General features: G+C 35.0%; 1 protein-coding gene across 1 annotated transcript; it reads right to left on the bottom strand.

The window, feature by feature from the left end:
* Nucleotides 1–19,777: 19,777 nt before the first annotated feature.
* Nucleotides 19,778–20,251, bottom strand: LOC112003188 (heavy metal-associated isoprenylated plant protein 47). Its single transcript, XM_024035690.1, has 2 exons — nucleotides 20,164–20,251; nucleotides 19,778–20,055 (listed from the first exon to the last, which is right to left on the bottom strand). Exons 1-2 carry the CDS (start codon nucleotides 20,249–20,251, stop codon nucleotides 19,778–19,780), a joined length of 366 nt encoding a protein of 121 aa, XP_023891458.1.
* Between the last annotated feature and the right edge of the window lie 424 nt (nucleotides 20,252–20,675).

The raw sequence follows: 20,675 nt of genomic DNA, 5'->3' as shown, positions 1-20,675 counted from the left end.
TATATACAGTTTATCACAAATCTCTTGCTCCCTCTTTGGGCTTATTCTCAACACAACTAATTATTCTTAAAAGTTCATCTAAATGAATCAGAAATGGTTGAAGTTTTCCGTGTAAACTTGGTCTTGGTGGTCCTCTCTCTTTTTTCCTATTGGCCCTACATGTAGCTGGCATGAACTAATCTAATTATGTTGCATGGGAGTCAGGATTGGTTGACTCGGACCAGGAAGTTGTAAGTGTATAATTTGGGCGAAAGTGGCTTACTACCACTCTTTAGTTAAAAAAAAAAAAAAAAAAAAGCAATTTACCATTGTTTTGGAAATATATAGAGAGATCTATCACTTTTTAGAAACTCGAGTTTGTGAAAATTGAGTTTACCGTGAAATTCGAGTACTACAAAAATTTTTTAAAATTGAACTCGAGTACTATGAAAAACTTGATTTTCCCAAACTCGAGTGCCCAAAAAGTAGTAAATTCCTACATATTTCTAAAACAGTAATAAATTGCTAATTTTTATGCTAAATAGTAGTAGTACGCCATTTTCGCTGTATAATTTGGGCATTAAGCATGGTCTCTCATGCATACATAAGTCCACTTGCTTTTTCCTATAAATTTAAAGACTTTGGTGTAACAAGGACAGGTCTTCTTGGTCATACGCAATAAGTCCTATGGACTCATATTTCCATGGGAAATCTTAACCATTCCATGATTCCAACCCTGATAATACTCTAACATCAAGACACTACATATATTTTGGTTGGGCATTAAACATGGTCTGTTATGCATACATAAGTCCACCGGCTTTTTCCTCTAAATTTATAGACTTTTGTGTAACAAGGACAGGTCTTCTTGGTCATACGCAATAAGTCCTCTGGACTCATATTTCCACAGGGAATCTTGACCATTCCATAATTCCAACCCTGATAATACTCTAACATCAAGACACCACATATATTTTGGTTGTGAATGAAAATTCCACGGGTAAAATTTTCCTGAGTGGTTAATTTGTGTAAAGTTATTATTTACAACTATATGTTTTGTTGGTTTATATTCCGTGCCAAATTTGATTGTAATTATATTTAATCTGTTGTACCCTGTATTTGTTGTGGGATTTCTTTGTAAGGGTTGTGTGTTAGAGAGAGAGAGAGTGTGAAGACTCAAGCATTTGAAGACTGAAGATTTCTCGCGGGTATCTTGCGACTTAGCTTCCCGTGAAGTGATACATGTGCTCTGCACATGCTGGAATGCGAAGAGTCAGGCCAGGTGGAGACAGCTGTGTCTCGCAAGTATCTCGCGGGTAAGGCCTTCCCGCGAGACACCTGCGAGGCATTCTGTTTTGCCAGCCTGTCCAGTTTGAGTCACACTTTCTGTACCCACACTATTTATACCCATATTACCCACAAATTGAGATGAAAGCCTCTGAGAGAAAACCCTAGCCAAACACCTTGAAAGTTAGAGATTGCTATACCCACAATCCTTTACACATTTGTTTTGGGAATTTCCTCATTTCCTACCTCTCCATTTTCATACCATTGAGAGGTTGATAGCCCAAACACTTACCATACCCTTTCAGAGTGTGAAGTGACGTTTTGGTGCTACTGGGAAGCATTGGAAGAAGCCGATGATGGCAGATGTAACATGGAGCTTGTTGCGGGATCCGGAGAACTAAGACAAGACATGGTTCCGAGAAGCCTTGTTGGGGTAGGAGTTTAGAGGGCTTAGGTACATTGGGTAGATTAGGCTTGGAGGGTCTTTTGCTAACCCATATATCCCAACAGATTGTCTAGTGGATCGATTTCCACTTGGAGGGCGGCGAAGAGGTTTTTCGCCGAGTTCTTTGGTTTCCTCTTCGATAACACGTCTCGGTGTTATTTGTGTTTGCATCTCTCTTTCCTACTCTTGTTCATTTCATTTTTACTGCTGTGTTGCTTTAAATATGGATTAGAGTAGTTGTCTTGCTTATACGCTTGTGTTTACACTATTTCGCACTTGTATTAAGTTAGTGTAAAATTAACTAAGCCGTAACTTTAATTTGGGGGTCTAAACTGCTCGTGTGTTTTCGACACATTTTGGAGCTTTCAATTTGGTAATTTAATTTATTCTTTCATGTTTACAAATGTGATATGTTGGGGGAGATAAACACTTTAGGGAGATTTCTTGAATGATTAATATAATATATAGAGACTCACTTTAATCCAAAAAGCCTAAACTCAATGGGTATATGATCAATTATTTTATATTAACAACTCATTTTACTCATCTTTATTCAATGTGAGACTTTACTCACACGTGTATATTTGATCCTTTTGTTAACTACTGCCACTATTAAGTAGATATTAGAGAGGTTCTGTCTCTTTCCCATGCCTTTGATTCATATTGACGTTGGATATAATTTTATTATTTTATATGCTTTGATACACCTTAAGTGGGGGGTGGGAGATTCAAATGTTACCGGTCACGATTATGATGGACTATATATATTGGATATTTTTGCATTTTGGTAAGAAAATGTGCCCTTTGGATTTTGAAGATCATTATTATGTTAGGCTATTTTCAAGTTTTATTTTGAATCATAATTATAAAGTTGTTTGAATTTAATTAAAATTGGATTTAAGAGTGTTATAACCTAATATTTTGTTATTGTTAAACACAAGCTTTATCCTAGACCTGGAAAAATTGGGCTCGAACCCAATATCTTGCCTAACTCAGAGGATATAAATGTGAAGGGGATAGAGTTTTTTTTTTTTTGATTGGACGGGGATAGAGTTTTTTGAACCTATGAAAAGACGAGTTAACTTGTACTACCCACTGAAACTGTGGATCAAGTTTACATGCAGGTCACACGGGTTAACCCATTTTTTCTTCTATATCTACTTCGGCCTCTTTAATGTCACCCTTTCTCTCACTAGAAAACAGATTCTTTTCTTTACTTATCAATGTTTCTCTTTCAATAATCCATTCTCACACAACCGAAGTTTGGTGAGGGTCCTCATATTTTCATCTTTCCTATGCAGCCCATCTTCTCTTCTCAAAACTTTGTTCTAGCTTAGTAGTTGAAGGAAACAACGTATATAGTCTAGTCTTGCTTGGCAAAGAGCACCACTTACGATTTCTTGTTGCATTCAACTATTAATGGTGGTAGTTTTCTCATCGAAACCCTGTAATTACTAAGGCAAAATTGGTTACTACATATTCAGGATTTAGGTTAAGAACAATCTGGTGATTATATTTTTGGTGTGAAAGATTTAAAAGTATATGCGATGTGTGATGCTTCTTTTAATCGGCATCTCCAACGAATTTGGCAACTACTTCCAATAGTGTTTAGTGTTTATATATATATAGATATATATTATAATTTCATAACAAACTAATTATTGAAGCTATGTTATAATATGTTCGGATTTTAATTACACCGTTAATAATAATTTATGGGTGTTCTATACACGTTAAATCTTATAAACATACCATTTTTTTTTTCCTGGTGTAGTATGTAAAGGAGATAACTTAATGAGAGTATGAGACTCATAAATCATAATATTTGCTTGGTGCCCTAATCTTTTTATTTATTTATTATTATTTATATTTTTGATGAAATTGTTTGTAAGTATGTATGTGAACAGGCTAAAATTGTTTCCTATAGTGTTTATTGTTTCCTATAGTGTTTAGTGTTTTATCTCCAACGAATTTGGCAAGTACTTCCAATAGTGTTTAGTGTTTATATATATATATATATAATTTCATAACAAACTAATTATTGAAGCTATGTTATAATATGTTTGGATTTTAATTACACCGTTAATAATAATTTATGGGTGTTCTATACAAGTCCAAATCTTCTGTCCCACTTTTTCTACTCCACTCTATACTCCACCAATAAATACTTGCAATGTGTTCATCTAATTAATTAAATATTATCATTATTGACTTATTAATACTACTATTATTAATTAATAGTAATATTTAATTAATTAGGTTAACATGTGAGAAATATTTATTGGTGGAGTATAGAGTGGAGTAAGAAAAGTGAGACAGAAGATTTGGACTCGTTCTATACACTTTAAATCTTATAAACATACCATTTTTTTCCCCTGGGGTAGTATGTAAAGGAGATAACTTAATGAGAGTATGAGACTCATAAATCATAATATTTGCTTGGTGCCCTAATATTTTATTTATTTATTATTATTTATATTTTTGATGAAATTGTTTGTAAGTATGTATGTGAACAGGCTAAAGTTGTTTCCTATTTTTTTTTTTTTTTGATGAACAAGTTGTTTCCTATTGGATTTTACTTTACTTGATTGTCACAAAATTCAATTTGGATTTTACTAATGTGTGTCTTTAAGGTACACATTAATTTCTATTTTTGAAAAAATTTTTCTCAATAATTAAAAAAGTAATGACAGTTTTTTCAATTTTCGAAAAAATATTTTTAAAAATAAAAAGTTTAATGTGTGTCCTAAGAGCACACATTAACCGGACCCATTCAATTTTACTTTACTTGATTATCACATTATTCTTTACTATTTGACAAATGGGATCATTATGCTCTGCCGAGGTGGATCCACTTTTGACAAAAAAAAAAAAAGCTCCAGAGCAAGGCCGACATTGACTTTAGAGATTTAATTTTAAATTGCAATTCAAGGATCAGAATAGTTTTTTTTTTTTTTGGACCTTCAGTTTCAATGGACCGGTCGGTGTGTTAGCTAAGATTGATTAATCAATCAATTTAAAACCTATCCATTTTGAAAAAAAAAAAAAAAAATCAAAGATAAAGAATCTTCCAGATCATGAATGCAATTATATAATATTGTCTATATTAGTTGGCATACTGAACATGATGGAATTGCTGAATGTGACTTGAGTGACACGTCCATGTCTAGTGATTTTGACATCACAGTGGTCGGAGAGACAAAACCACGGCCCACAATTGGTACTACCACCAAGCCACCATGGCCTATGATGTTTTAGGCTTTAACTACATGGGCCCACTGTATTAGCTCTTTCTATATTATTATATTGAATTTTTTGATATTATTTATAGGGTTTATTGTATTATTTCAATTAGTTTTTATTTTTATTTATAGTACTTTTATTAATAAATTTTCGGTTTCAATAAAATAAGCGTTATCTAAACAAATTCTTAAATAACTAAATTATAGATAATTAATGAGTCAAAGAACGTCTTTTAAATTCTTGTTACAGTAGAAATAACCTCACTCATTGCATAGTTAAAAATGAATTTTGAAGCTTATTATTCCAATTAAAAATTTATCTTTCCTCTCCATAGCCCATAGGTGCACAAGACCGATGATTAATTATGAAGGCCAACACTACTTGAGAGTTCAGGTGCATTTGGTGCCTATTGGCGCTTTTGGAGGTAACTTTGCACAATATACACTTTGATCGTCTGGATGAGCTAATATGAGTTAGCAACTTCTTCAAGTGTATTTGTAGATTCTTGGTATATTTGGAGGTAGCTTGAGATAATATGCATTTTGTTTTTTGGTTGGGCCCTCTCTCTCTCTCTATATATATATATATAATCTATGAGTGTTTTTTAAATGTATAAAAAAATTCGTAATTTTACTTTGATATATTAAGTTCACTTGCCTGTGGATGTAGTCTGTTGTCGAACCATGTAAGTTCTTAATTCTCCTATGAGTTATTGTGTCTCTTTTATGTTCAACTTTTATTCATTCCATATTCATTTCTATTATTTGTTAACTTTTACTCGTTCCTATTATTTGTTTGTGAGTTCCTTCTTAGATCTATAATAATTTTCAAAATCAATCTTAGGTGGGAGAAGAACTTCTAGATGTCCTTTTGCACAACGAACTAATATCAAAACTTCTGCTACCACAACACTCTATCTTTGTGCTATTCAAAAATTAAGATAATGATGCATGTTGGGGAGAGAACGCCTTGGAAAGACTCTTTTGTTGAGAGATTAATATAATATATAAAAATTCCATTTAACTCCAGAGCTAAAACTTATGATTTTGGACTTGATTATGTTATTTTAACCATTGTTTTCTTATGTATGGGTCACGAACAAGTCCTACTAGCTCTTCTTCTTTATGAGATTTTCTTATGAATATATGAGATTTTGGACTTGATTTTCTTATGAACAACTTATGAATATATATATAAATTCATGTAAAAAAAACGACTTAACCTGACCCGACCCCACCCACCCGTTTTGGCCTGTCAAGTTAAAACTAACAGAAGGCAAAGGAAAATAAATAGAGCACAACATGCATATTATTAATACTGAGGTGTACATGCAAAAAAATTGGCTTTTGTGTTATGAATCTTAGTTTTTTATGTAAGCTTATACGCACCTTGTCCTCAACTATAAAAGGGGCCATTGTTAACCGTGTCACCTTGCTGTGCACTGCCCTCAGCTCTAACACCACTTGCTAGAGAGAGAACATCATGGGGAGACTTCTTTGTTGAGAGATAAATGATATATAGGAACATCACTTAGCTTAAAAGCTTAAATTTAAGAGTTTGGATTCAACTATATTATTTTAACCACTCATTCTTATCATTATTATTTCCTTCTCAGATCTATAATAATTATTTTATGTGGGAGAACTTCTAGATGTCCTTTTGCACAACAACCTAATATAAAAACTTCTACTACCACAACACTCTATCTTTGTGCTATTTAAAAATTAAGATAATGATGCATGTTGGGGAGAGAACATTTTGAGAAAAATCTTTTGTTGAGAAATTAATATAATATATAAAGATTCTACTCAACGTCAGAGCTAAAACTTATGAATTTGGGCTTAATTATGTTATTTTAACCATTGTCCCTTATGGGGCTATGAACAAGTCTTACTAGCTCCTCTTCTTTATGAGATTTTCTTCCACTAGCTTAGTATCCATGGAAATTAATCACATGTCAACCCCAAAGGCTCATCCATAGAACTAGCCCACACGTTTATTACCATTGAAACCTTACGCCACGCTTGTGTGATGCTCACTTGTGTGTGTTCCAAGTATACGCACCTTGTCCCCAACTATGAAAGGGGCCCCTGTTAATCTTGTCACTTTGCTGCGCACTACCCTCAGCTCTAACACCACTTGCTACAGAGAGAGCATCTTGGGGAGACTACTTTGTTGAGAGGTACGTTAATTTATATATGAAGACGCTACTTAACTTAAAGGCTTAAAGTTAAGAGCTTGGATCTAATTATATTATTTTAACCACTCATTTTTATTATTATTAATTAATGTAGGACTTTACTCACATATGTCTACTCAACAATAATGTCTTTTGAAACAATATTAGAAAAATGCTAACCAGTCCCAAAAAGGGTTCTTAGGCATAAAATTAAGGCACCTCCAGAAGCATCGTCATGTTTGAATTCTATTGGCAACCCCTTAACTTGGTTGTCTTCATTAAGGAATTTTCCTGCCACAAAGGATGTACTGGTTTTCCAAAATGATCGAAGACTAGAAATTCTAAATCATCTTGACCCTTAATGGCTCAATTATGCAGCTTGCACGAACCAATCCTACGATGATGGGGAGTCAGGATTGGTTGACTTGGACCAGTAAGTTGTAAGTGTGCATGATTAATAGCTCCTAGAAAGCTAGAGCTCGTGAAAGTCACTGATGTGGTGTGTCATGCAATCAAGACATTTCTTGTAAATCAGTGGCCGACAAAGAAAGACTTGGTGTAACAAGGACAGGTCTTCTTGGTCAAGCAATAAGTGCTCTGGCTTCTTCCTCTAGGTTCACTATCACGCCCATGTGAAGCATTATAGAGTCATTTCCATGGAGAATCTTAACCATTCCATCATTCCAACCCTGATGATACGCTAACATCAAGACATCACATCATTTTTTTTTGGTTGTGAATGAAAATTCCACAGGTCTCAATCTATTTCTAAGTCAGATGAAGTAATTAATTAATGTCCCACATTCTTTTTTTGTTAAAATACTATTTTGTCCTTCAAAATTTTCCCTAGTGGCTAATTTAATTTGTTATTTAAAATTTCAATATTATCAATTTGTTCCCCATGTTTACAAATGTGATCAGTACAATCCTTCTGTTAACTACTGCCTCCATTAAGTACATATATGACACCATTTCTTGTGTAAATTTGACTAACAATTTTATTTATTTATTCATTTATTGATGATCATTGACTCATGTGCAAGTTGGAAGCCTTTTACCAAAACAATGTCACGTACAACACCAAAAACTATTGGCCAAAACCCACATATATCCAACATTGAACATGAGAAATGTATTAAGAGTTAAAACTAACAGAAGGCAAAGGAAAATAAATAAAGCACAACATGCATATTATTAATACTGAGGTGCGCATGCAAAAAAAATTGGCTTCTGTGTTATGAATCTTAGTTTTTTATGTAAGCTTCTACGCACCTTGTCTTCAACTATAAAAGGGGCCCTTGTTAACCTTGTCACCTTGCTGTGCACTGCCCTCAGCTCTTACACCACTTGCTAGAGAGAGAACATCATGGGGAGACTTCTTTGTTGAGAGGTTTATGATATATATAGGAACATCACTTAACTTAAAAGCTTAAATTTAAGAGTTTGGATTCAACTATATTATTTTAACCACTCATTTTTATCATTATTATTTCCTTCATAGATCTATAATCATTATCTTATGTGGGAGAACTTCTAGATGTCCTTTTGCACAACAAACTAATATCAAAACTTCTACTACCACAACACTCTATCTTTGAGCTATTTAAAAATTAAGATAATGATGAATGTTGGGGAGAGAACATCTTGAGACAACTCTTTTGTTGAGAGATTAATATAATATATAAAGATTTCACTTAACCTCAAAGCTAAAACTTATGAATTTGGGCCCAATTATGTTATTTTAATCATTGTCTCCTTATGGATGGGTCACGAATAAGTCCTACCAGCTCCTCTTCTTTATGAGATTTTCTTTCACTAGCACATTATTCATGGAAATTGACCACATGTCAACCCCAAATGCTTATCCATGGAACTGGGCCACACGTCTATTTGCATTGAAACCTTACGCCACACATATGTGATGCTAACTTGTGTGTATTCCAAGTATACACACCTTGTCCCCAACTATGAAAGGGGCCCTGCTAACCTTGTCGCCCTGCTAACCTTGTCACCTTGCTGCGTACTACCCTCAGCTCTAACACCACTTGGTAGAGAGAGAACATCTTGGGAAGACTACTTTGTTGAGTGGTTAATGTAATATATGGAGACGCTACTTAACCTAAAAGCTTAAAGTTAAGAGTTTGGATCTAATTATATTATTTTAACCACTCATTTTTATCATTATTAATTAATGTAGGACTTCACTCACATATGTATATGTACTCAACAATAATGTCTTTTGAAACAATATTAGAATTATGCTAACCAGTCCCAAAAATGGTTCTTAGGCTTAAAATTAAGGCATCTTTAGAAGCATCGTCATGTTTGAATTCTATTGGCAACCCCTTAACTTGGTTGTCTTCGTTAAGGAATTTTCCTGCCACAAAGGACTAGTTTTCCAAAATGATCGAAGACTACAAATTCTAAACCCTCTTGATCCTTAATGGCTCAATTATGCAGCTTGCATGAACCAATCCTATGATGATGGGGAGTCAGGATTGGTTGACTTGGACCAATAAGTTGTAAGCGTGCATGATTAATAATGTTGGGCTTTGTGGAGCCTAGTTTATTTTTGGCCTAGCCCATTATAACCCTGTAAGTAGGATATAAAAGCCGCTTTTATAATTAGGGTTTTTTTGAGACTACTACTGTTGTTGTGTTTTTAGGGAGAGAGAAAAAAAACACTGTAGCCGCACTTTGTATTTTTCCCTGATAATAGTGAAATCCCTGCAACTCCGTGGACGTAGGCAAATTGTCGAACCACGTAAATACTGTCTTGTGCGTGTGATTATTTTTCTTTGGCATGTGTTTTCTCTATTTTTATTGTTTCTCACAGGTTGGAATTTTGATTAAAATTCCTAACAACTGGTATCAGAGCTTAGGGTTAGGTTTGAGTGAGAGTAATGGCAGAGGAAGCAGGAAAGGCATCTAGAATAGAAAAGTTTAATGGCACAGACTTCGCGTATTGGAGGATGCAGATTGAAGATTATCTCTATGGAAGGAAATTGCATCTGCCTCTTTTGGGGACAAAACCTGAGGCAATGAAGGCTGATGAATGGGCTCTTCTTGACAGACAGGTACTAGGAGTTATCAGGTTAACTCTGTTTAGGTCTGTTGCACATAATGTTGTAAAGGAGAAAACCACAACAGATTTGATGAAGGCTTTGTCTGGTATGTATGAAAAGCCGTCAGCAAACAACAAGGTGCATCTGATGAAGAAACTGTTCAATTTGAAGATGGCAGAGAATGCATCAGTAGCACAACATCTGAACGAATTTAATACTATCACAAATCAATTGTCGTCTGTAGAAATTGATTTTGATGATCAGATTCGTGCTCTGATCGTATTGGCTTCTTTGCCAAACAGTTAGGAGGCAATAAGGATGGCAGTAAGTAATTCTACAGGAAAGGAAAAACTCAAGTACAATGATATACGAGATTTAATTCTGGCTGAGGAGATTCGCAGAAGAGATGCAGGTGAAACCTCAGGATCTGGTTCTGCCCTAAACCTTGAGACAAGAGGCAGAGGTAATAACAGAAATTCAAATCGAGGCAGATCAAAATCCAGAAATACTAATCAGAACAGAAGTAAATCTAGATCAGGCCAACAAGTACAATGCTGGAATTGTGGGAAAACAGGTCACTTTAGGAACCAATGCAAAAGTCCTAAGAAGAAGAATGAAGATGATTCTGCTAATGCTGTAACAGAAGAGGTACAGGATGCATTACTTCTTGCAGTAGACAGTCCACTTGATGATTGGGTTTTGGATTCAGGAGCCTCGTTTCATACCACTCCACACCGAGAAATCATACAGAACTATGCTGCAGGTGATTTTGGTAAGGTGTATTTGGCTGATGGTTCAGCCCTGGATGTTGTGGGTATGGGAGATGTCCGGATATTGTTACCCAATGGGTCTGTTTGGTTACTGGAGAAGGTTCGACATATTCCTGACCTAAGGAGGAATCTGATTTCTGTTGGACAACTTGATGATGAAGGGCATGCAATACTATTTGTTGGTGGTACTTGGAAGGTTACAAAGGGAGCTAGAGTATTGGCTCGTGGAAAGAAGACTGGCACTCTCTATATGACCTCAAGTCCAAGAGACACAATTGCAGTTGCTGATGCAAGTACTGATACAAGCCTATGGCACCGCAGGCTTGGTCACATGAGTGAGAAAGGGATGAAGATGCTGCTGTCAAAAGGAAAACTACCAGAATTGAAGTCCATTGATTTTGACATGTGTGAAAGCTGCATCTTAGGAAAGCAGAAAAAGGTGAGTTTTTTGAAAACTGGCAGGACACCGAAGGCAGAAAAATTGGAGTTAGTACACACTGATTTGTGGGGGCCTTCTCCGGTTGCATCCCTTGGAGGTTCAAGGTACTACATCACTTTCATTGATGATTCAAGCAGAAAGGTATGGGTTTATTTTCTGAAAAATAAATCTGATGTATTTGAAACTTTTAAGAAGTGGAAGGCCATGGTTGAGATAGAAACAGGTTTAAAACTAAAATGTTTGAGGTCTGATAATGGAGGAGAGTACATAGATGGAGGGTTCAGTGAGTATTGTGCTGCACAGGGAATTAGGATGGAAAAGACCATTCCTGGGACACCACAGCAGAATGGTGTGGCTGAGCGCATGAACAGAACTCTTAATGAGCGTGCTAGGAGTATGAGGTTGCATGCTGGACTACCAAAAACTTTCTGGGCTGATGCTATTAGCACTGCAGCTTACCTGATAAACCGAGGGCCATCAGTTCCCATGGAGTTCAAACTTCCTGAGGAGGTTTGGAGCGGTAAAGAGGTAAAATTTTCCCATTTAAAAGTTTTTGGTTGTGTTTCTTATGTTCATATTGATTCTGATGCTCGTAGTAAACTTGATGCTAAGTCTAAAATATGTTTTTTCATTGGCTATGGTGATGAGAAATTTGGCTATAGGTTTTGGGATGAACAAAACAGGAAAATCATCAGAAGTAGAAATGTGATATTTAATGAACAGGTTATGTACAAGGACAGGTCAACTGTAGTCTCAGATATTGCAGAGATAGATCAAAAGAAATCTGAGTTTGTCAACTTAGATGGATTGACTGAAAGTACTGTCCAGAAAAGGGGTGAAGAAAATAAGGAGAATGTAGATTCACAGGTAGATCAGAGTACACCTGTAGCTGAAGTCCGCAGATCTTCCAGAAACATTAGACCTCCACAGCGTTATTCACCCGCTTTAAATTATCTACTATTGACTGATGGTGGTGAGCCAGAGTGTTATGATGAAGCCTTGCAAGATGAAAATTCAAGCAAGTGGGAGTTAGCCATGAAGGATGAGATGGATTCCTTGTTGGGGAATCAGACATGGGAACTGACTAAATTGCCAGTAGGAAAGAAGGCTTTGCACAACAAGTGGGTATACAGAATAAAGAATGAGCATGATGGTAGCAAACGTTACAAGGCCAGATTAGTTGTTAAAGGGTTCCAGCAGAAGGAAGGCATTGACTACACAGAGATATTTTCTCCAGTTGTGAAGATGTCAACAATTAGACTGGTGCTGGGAATGGTGGCTGCAGAAAATTTACATCTTGAGCAGTTAGATGTGAAGACGGCATTCCTTCATGGTGACTTGGAGGAAGACCTTTACATGATTCAGCCAGAAGGGTTCATTGTTCAGGGACAAGAGAATCTAGTCTGCAAACTGAGAAAGAGCTTGTATGGCCTAAAACAAGCTCCTAGACAGTGGTACAAGAAATTTGACAATTTTATGCATAAAATTGGGTTCAAGAGATGTGAAGCTGATCATTGTTGCTATGTTAAATTCTTTGACAATTCTTATATCATTTTACTGTTGTATGTGGATGATATGCTCATTGCAGGGTCTAGCATTGAGGAGATTAATAATCTGAAGAAGCAATTGTCAAAACAGTTTGCAATGAAGGATTTGGGAGCTGCAAAGCAAATCCTTGGTATGAGAATCATTAGAGACAAGGCTAATGGTACATTGAAGCTTTCACAGTCAGAGTATGTGAAGAAAGTTCTCAGCAGGTTCAACATGAATGAATCTAAACCAGTGAGCACACCCTTGGGTAGTCATTTCAAACTGAGCAAAGAACAGTCACCGAAGACAGAAGAAGAAAGGGACCATATGAGCAAGGTGCCTTATGCCTCAGCTATTGGCAGCTTGATGTATGCTATGGTGTGTACAAGGCCAGACATTGCACATGCAGTGGGAGTTGTGAGCAGATTCATGAGTAGGCCTGGAAAGCAGCATTGGGAGGCAGTCAAGTGGATTCTGAGATATCTGAAGGGTTCATCAGATACATGTCTTTGCTTCACAGGTGCAAGTTTGAAGTTGCAAGGTTATGTAGATGCTGATTTTGCTGGCGATATTGATAGTAGAAAGAGTACTATTGGGTTTGTATTTACTCTGGGTGGTACAGCTATATCATGGGCTTCAAATCTGCAAAAGATTGTTACTTTGTCTACTACAGAAGCTGAGTATGTTGCAGCAACTGAAGCTGGAAAAGAGATGATTTGGCTACATGGTTTCTTAGATGAATTGAGTAAGACGCAGGAGATGGGCATTCTACACAGTGACAGTCAGAGTGCAATCTTTCTTGCCAAAAATTCAGCTTTTCATTCAAAGTCGAAGCATATACAAACAAAATACCACTTTATCCGTTACCTTGTTGAAGATAAGTTGGTAACACTTGAGAAGATTTGTGGATCTAAGAACCCAGCAGATATGTTGACTAAGGGTGTCACTATTGAGAAGTTAAAGCTGTGTGCAGCTTCAATTGGTCTTCTAGCTTGAGGACAGGAGGATGAGTTGCAGGGATGAGGGATTGCTTTTGGAGGATAGCGGCTGATGTTGATGATTGAACTAGTCTCCAAGTGGGAGATTTGTTGGGCTTTGTGGAGCCTAGTCTATTTTTTGGCCTAGCCCATTATAACCCTGTAAGTAGGATATAAAAGCCGCTTTTATAATTAGGGTTTGTTATCACTATTGTTGTTGTGTTTTTAGGGAGAGAGAAAAAACACTGTAGCCGCACTCTGTATTCTTCCCTGATAATAGTGATATCTCTGCAACTCCGTGGACGTAGGCAAATTGCCGAATCACGTAAATACTGTCTTGTGCGTGTAATTGTTTTTCTTTGACGTGTGTTTTCTCTATTTTTTTGTTTCTCACAGGTTGGAATTTTGGTTAAATTCCCAACAGGTATGCCTTCCCTATTCAAAATCTCGATCCCCAGTCATGCCATTCGAGCTGCCAGAGGCCAAATCTGCAAAACCTTCACTCAAATCAACTAAAATCCATTTTAAACCTCAGCACCACAATATTTTGAAGGGCTGTTGGAGATCACCAACACCACTTTGAGTAGAGCAAGTTTTGTTTGGGTGATCTTATCACGAATTAAGCCTAGCATTTTAAGCAAGCTAATGCCCATTTTTGTAAAATTCAGTGAATGCCTTGGTCCTTTGTTATAGCTCTATTTGTTCGGCTTGAGAGTAGAGAAATCTAAGGGGGTAATGCTGTAGGCAGCGAGCCTAGATGTAAACGTACCATCAAGTTGAATTGCATGTGCCCAGTGTACCTCTTTACACTCTTACCATATCTATAGAGCCATTCTTTTCTTGCTTTTTTCATTGATACAAACTGTCTTTTGAATGTTTTCAAACCGCGGCTGGCGTTTGGGGGTTTGTTTGGAGCGGGTTCTTTTCTAGGTTGGAATGTCTCTGCACAAGTTTGTTTTTGGAAAAGAAATTGGAGATAGGGGTAATTAGAATTCTATGGTCAAGGTTTGGGGCTGGCCGCTGGGACTGGATACACGTAATGTCATAAAGGTTGTTGAAATTCAAAGAACTTTGTTGTGCTTTTGGCATTCGGATTTCAGAATAGTAATAGCAGGCTCTTCTGATATTGTTCGGCTCACTTGGGCTTTCTTTCTGGGGGCTCTCTGGCTCACTAGCTGCTGGACATAGAGCCGCTTGATGAAGCTCTACGGGAAAAAAGCTTAGCTTGACTAAGAAAGAGGGAACTAAGGTGGCACTCAAAAGACACAGTTATACAAAAGGGGCAGCTGAAGCTATAATACCAATGTTATGAATTGCGTTCCATTCAGCTTGGAATAGTTTGAATTTTCTATTTGTTAACTAGTATAAATCATCCTCATATACCATCACTTTTAAATTCTGGCTCATTTCGGTTTATGCACATAAAATTTCGCTTGCTACAATGATTTTCACTGGTATGTAAAAATTTTTTTTTTTTTTTTTCTAACCTATTTTTTTATTACTTAATTTAACATGTTATTTCATTATTATTTTTCATTAAAAATGAGTTTTTCTTATTTACTTACTGCACATATGTGATATGACGTAGGTTTTTTTTTTTCCTTCATTAAGAATATATTTTGTCTTTTATTTTTGTTTCATTTATTCATATAAAACATGTTTATATTATATATATGATATTAAGAATATATATTATGGATTTTGAATTAAGAATACACACACATATATATATATATATATATATAACTCTAGTGGTAGCTTTGAAACTGAATGACATAATAGATAGATATCAAAATATTTTATTCCAATTGATAAATTGGTTTGAATTAAGAATACACACACATATATATATATATATATATATAACTCTAGTGGTAGCTTTGAAACTGAATGACATAATAGATAGATATCAAAATATTTTATTCCAATTGATAAATTGGGGTAGCTACCGGAACCGAATTGACAACATTGGCTAGAAACGCTTCATTGGAAAATTAATAACCACTATGAGCAATAATCAAACGTTGGCCCAATATTCTTCATTAACTTACCCAGACCGGCCCAAGTCAGTTTTTAACTAAAAAACCCAACCGTCTTAAGACGTGGAAGAGATGGGCTTGCGAAGGTAATATATTCTTTGAATGGCCTCGAAGATCAAGAAATAACTCAGCTACAGAAGAAGAAGCATGACAATGGTGTTAATGAAGTCCTCACTCCTAAACGTAATTAGCATGAGGTTAGGGAGGCCTAAAAGCTAAAATTTCTTCTTCATCGGCAAAGGGTGTCTTACAGCCCCGCCACTCACAATGACGCACTATAGTTTGAACTACCGCAAGCTTGGGAACCTGCAGATAGTATGTTGAAACTATTAAGGCAGCTACACTCGCAAGATAATTGGCCATGGTTAGTGTAATGGGAGACTTCAATGAGATTGTAAGTGAAGACGAGAAGATTGGTTAAGTTCCAGGATCCGAACATCAAATGACAGAATTTTGACTTCACTTTTCGGGTTTTTATCTACAATAACATTCGAATACCATTTCAGATCCATTTCGGTTTATGCATTAGAATGGACCATTTTGATAGTCGATACCAAGCCTATTTGAGCGTATAGTTTCAAGATTTCTATTACAAAATTTATATATTTAAGTTTGCATCACATGATACCATATCAAATTATTAATTCAAAATCAAATAATACACATTCTTAATATCATTGCTAAATAATATAAATATATAACATGTCATATATAAGTAAAAAATATAATGAAGAAAAAAAACTATATTATATGTGAGTAAAGTAAGCAAGAAAAACATATTGTTAAAAGAAAATAATAATAAAATGTCATATGTGAGTGAAGTAATAAAAAATAAATGGGTTTAGAAAAAAAAAAATAATGATTCGTTTACATACAGGCAAAAATCACCATACCGAATAGATTTTAATGGAACGAACCAAAACAAGTGGAATAAAGTGGAATGGGTCAAAATTTAGAATGAGATAAAATAAAAGAGTAATTCATACCGGTTAATTAATGGAAATGGAAAATTATGGGATCTCACTTCACGTAGTGCAATACACATGATGGGAAAAAATTTATTTATGAGAGTTTTGGATAGAGGAGTTGATGATCTGCATGAAAACATTTGCATCCTAATGCTTATATATGGCACTCTCCTCACTTTAAAGAGAAAGTATCATGCTTAGAAACGACATCACCTATTTCGGTTTGAACTGAGTTCTACAAAAGGATTGTGAAAACTAATCATTTCATCTCTTGAATCTCGTCGAATTGAATCTTGTTCCTTTAATTCTTTCCAAATAAATTCAAATCTAGCTCTTAACTCTTTCAAAAATAAAAATCCAAACAATTTAATGTTATGTTGATTTAATTAGAAACAATTTAAAATCATTTCTTTCCAACTTCCAAGTGGAATCATCCACCTTCTTTAAAATCGTTCTCTTTAATTGGAACTTCACCAAACATTTTAGTGGTTACTAAAATCAGCATGTTTATGCAAATTTTTTATGTGCATAAGAAAACTCTTACAAGTTTCATCAAATATATTGTGTATATTACTCTCTTGTATGATTCCTTAATTACGCAACTCACCTCCAACATATCTTCACCATCATCGAATTACACATCATAGGCTTCCGATGAATCCAAATTAACGGATGAAACTCTTTCGACGTGATCATCCTCAACATTAAACTACTCTTCCTCCTCTTCCATGGAAATTGGATTTGGATGGACTTTTTAGGCTAGTTGACAACACCTAAGGTGTTTATGCATTAGAATGGACCATTTTGATAGTCGATACCAAGCCTATTTGAGCGTATAGTTTCAAGATTTCTATTACAAAATTTATATATTTAAGTTTGCATCACATGATACCATATCAAATTATTAATTCAAAATCAAATAATACACATTCTTAATATCATTGCTAAATAATATAAATATATAACATGTCATATATAAGTAAAAAATATAATGAAGAAAAAAAACTATATTATATGTGAGTAAAGTAAGCAAGAAAAACATATTGTTAAAAGAAAATAATAATAAAATGTCATATGTGAGTGAAGTAATAAAAAATAAATGGGTTTAGAAAAAAAAAATAATGATTCGTTTACATACAGGCAAAAATCACCATACCGAATAGATTTTAATGGAACGAACCAAAACAGGTGGAATAAAGTGGAATGGGTCAAAATTTAGAATGAGATAAAATAAAAGAGTAATTCATACCGGTTAATTAATGGAAATGGAAAATTCTGGGATCTCACTTCACGTAGTGCAATACACATGATGGGAAAGAATTTATTTATGAGAGTTTTGGATAGAGGAGTTGATGATCTGCATGAAAACATTTGCATCCTAATGCTTATATAGTTCACAAGTCTGTTGCTAACTTAGATCATATGGCACTCTCCTCACTTTAAACAGAAAGTATCATGCTTAGAAACGACATCACCTATTTCGGTTTGAACTGAGTTCTACAAAAGGATTGTAAAAACTAATCATTTCATCTCTTGAATCTCGTCGAATTGAATCTTGTTCCTTTAATTCTTTCCAAATAAATTCAAATCTAGCTCTTAACTCTTTCAAAAATAAAAATCCAAACAATTTAATGTTATGTTGATTTAATTAGAAACAATTTAAAATCATTTCTTTCCAACTTCCAAGTGGAATCATCCACCTTCTTTAAAATCGTTCTCTTTAATTGGAACTTCACCAAACATTTTAGTGGTTACTAAAATCAGCATGTTTATGCAAATTTTTTATGTGCATAAGAAAACTCTTACAAGTTTCATCAAATATATTGTGTATATTACTCTCTTGTATGATTCCTTAATTACGCAACTCACCTCCAACATATCTTCACCATCATCGAAGTACTCATCATAGGCTTGCGATGAATCCAAATTAACGGATGAAACTCTTTCGACGTGATCATCCTCAACATTAAACTACTCTTCCTCCTCTTCCATGGAAATTGGATTTGGATGGACTTTTTAGGCTAGTTGACAACACCTAAGGAAGCGAGCAGCTCTAAAATCGCATCAAACCACTCTTCCTCCACTAAACGTCTGTCTCTAGTTTAAACTCTCTGTTTATACATGTAATCTATATATGGTAGCATGCTGTACTCCACATTCTCCTTTACATGCCATGACATGATACTAAGTTTACTAACTAGCTTTGCTATGATACCAAATGATGATAAAATATCAAAAATACATAAATTAAGGCAATAACAGCATAAATCTAAAATTCCAAAAAATGATATAAAATATCAAGATTTATTGTTTGCTCGATCAACCAATCTACATCACTTGCTGAAGAAAAGGCAGCTTCATGATAATAGGCTGATTGTTATAATAATTATCAAAAGAAATACATGCATGAGTGAAAATAAACTCATATACTCTTGTATATAAAGAAGGTCAATTAATTACAATAAATCACTTATAGTAATTTAATTTTCGCTATGTATATATTTATATAAAATAAAAATTCTATTCTAACCTAACTAATTTAAGTATATATGTATATGAAGCTTTTTTTTAAAGACTTAAACTCCGGTCTTTACCTCTCACACCGCACAAACATTTATATTTGTAGAGTGAACCCCGGCGCTATTGAAACCAAATCCTCAGGACAATACGCAGCAAACAAATTATTTAAGAGCGAAAAGTAAAAATTGATGCACTCACCCTTTGTCTTAGAATACATGTATATAACTTTATTAGATCAGGAGAAGTCATATATAGGATACACTAGAAACAAGAAGCATGACCAAACTAAAGAAAAATTTTACTTCTCACGGATCAGGTTGCAATATGCCAAATGTGTCACATGAAGAAGCAATTGCTAGGCCATGGATCAGAAACCACTCTATAGTACGAGGGGAACTGTGGATATTGTCCATAACCCGAATAGCATATAGTTGGAGTTGGGTTGTCTTCTTCATCTTTCTTCTCATCACTTTCTTCCAGTTGTGCCACACTCACTATGGTGGCATAGCCAACCTTCTTCCTCAGTGACCGGGTCAAGCAAACCGAATCAACTTCATCTCCTATCACTACCACCAGACTTTTATCGTCTCCTTCGATTGCCACGGAAGTCACACCTGTTTGGTAATCATACAAAAATTTGCAACATATAAATCGAATTAGTCCCTTAACTTATAGTTTTCAAAAGCATAAAAGAGTTTTAAATTTGATTCACAATTTCACACCTTCTGCCCCCGCAGCAAGCTTCAAGGCCTTGGTTCTACATTTGTCACCAGTCATCTGCACCTTTATTACTAGCTTCTGCTGCACCATTGGATATATTACAAGTAAAGAAATATATAGTATCTTGTAAAACAAAAACAAAAACAAAAATAGTGTTTACTTCTAAAAGGCTAGTACTATTATTTCATGCAAGTGCCATGTTTTCGGAGGGAAAAATAGAATACCTTCATGTTTGATATTATGAAACAAATGGCAAAGTCATAATAGGATCTATATATGATATGAATTTGTGTTTTTGGAATATGAGGTAGTAGTGTCTATTTATATGAGAGCTGATGAGCAGTAGTAACCTGTTGACTGACTCATGGGATGTACGTACACCAATGATTAGTTGACTCGGGATGAGTATTATGCTTTATACAAGACAAGATTTCGTATTGTATAGTTATAGGTTTAGGTTTTTTAATTCTAATATCTAAACCCCGTTTCAAAAGTAGGAAGCTACCTCGGAATT

The sequence above is a fragment of the Quercus suber genome, unplaced genomic scaffold, assembly GCF_002906115.3.
Source record: "Quercus suber isolate HL8 unplaced genomic scaffold, Cork oak 2.0 scaffold_497, whole genome shotgun sequence".
NCBI classification, from domain to species: Eukaryota; Viridiplantae; Streptophyta; class Magnoliopsida; order Fagales; family Fagaceae; genus Quercus; species Quercus suber.
Note: the sequence above shows the minus strand (reverse complement) of the source record. Positions and strands in the feature narration are given on the sequence as shown.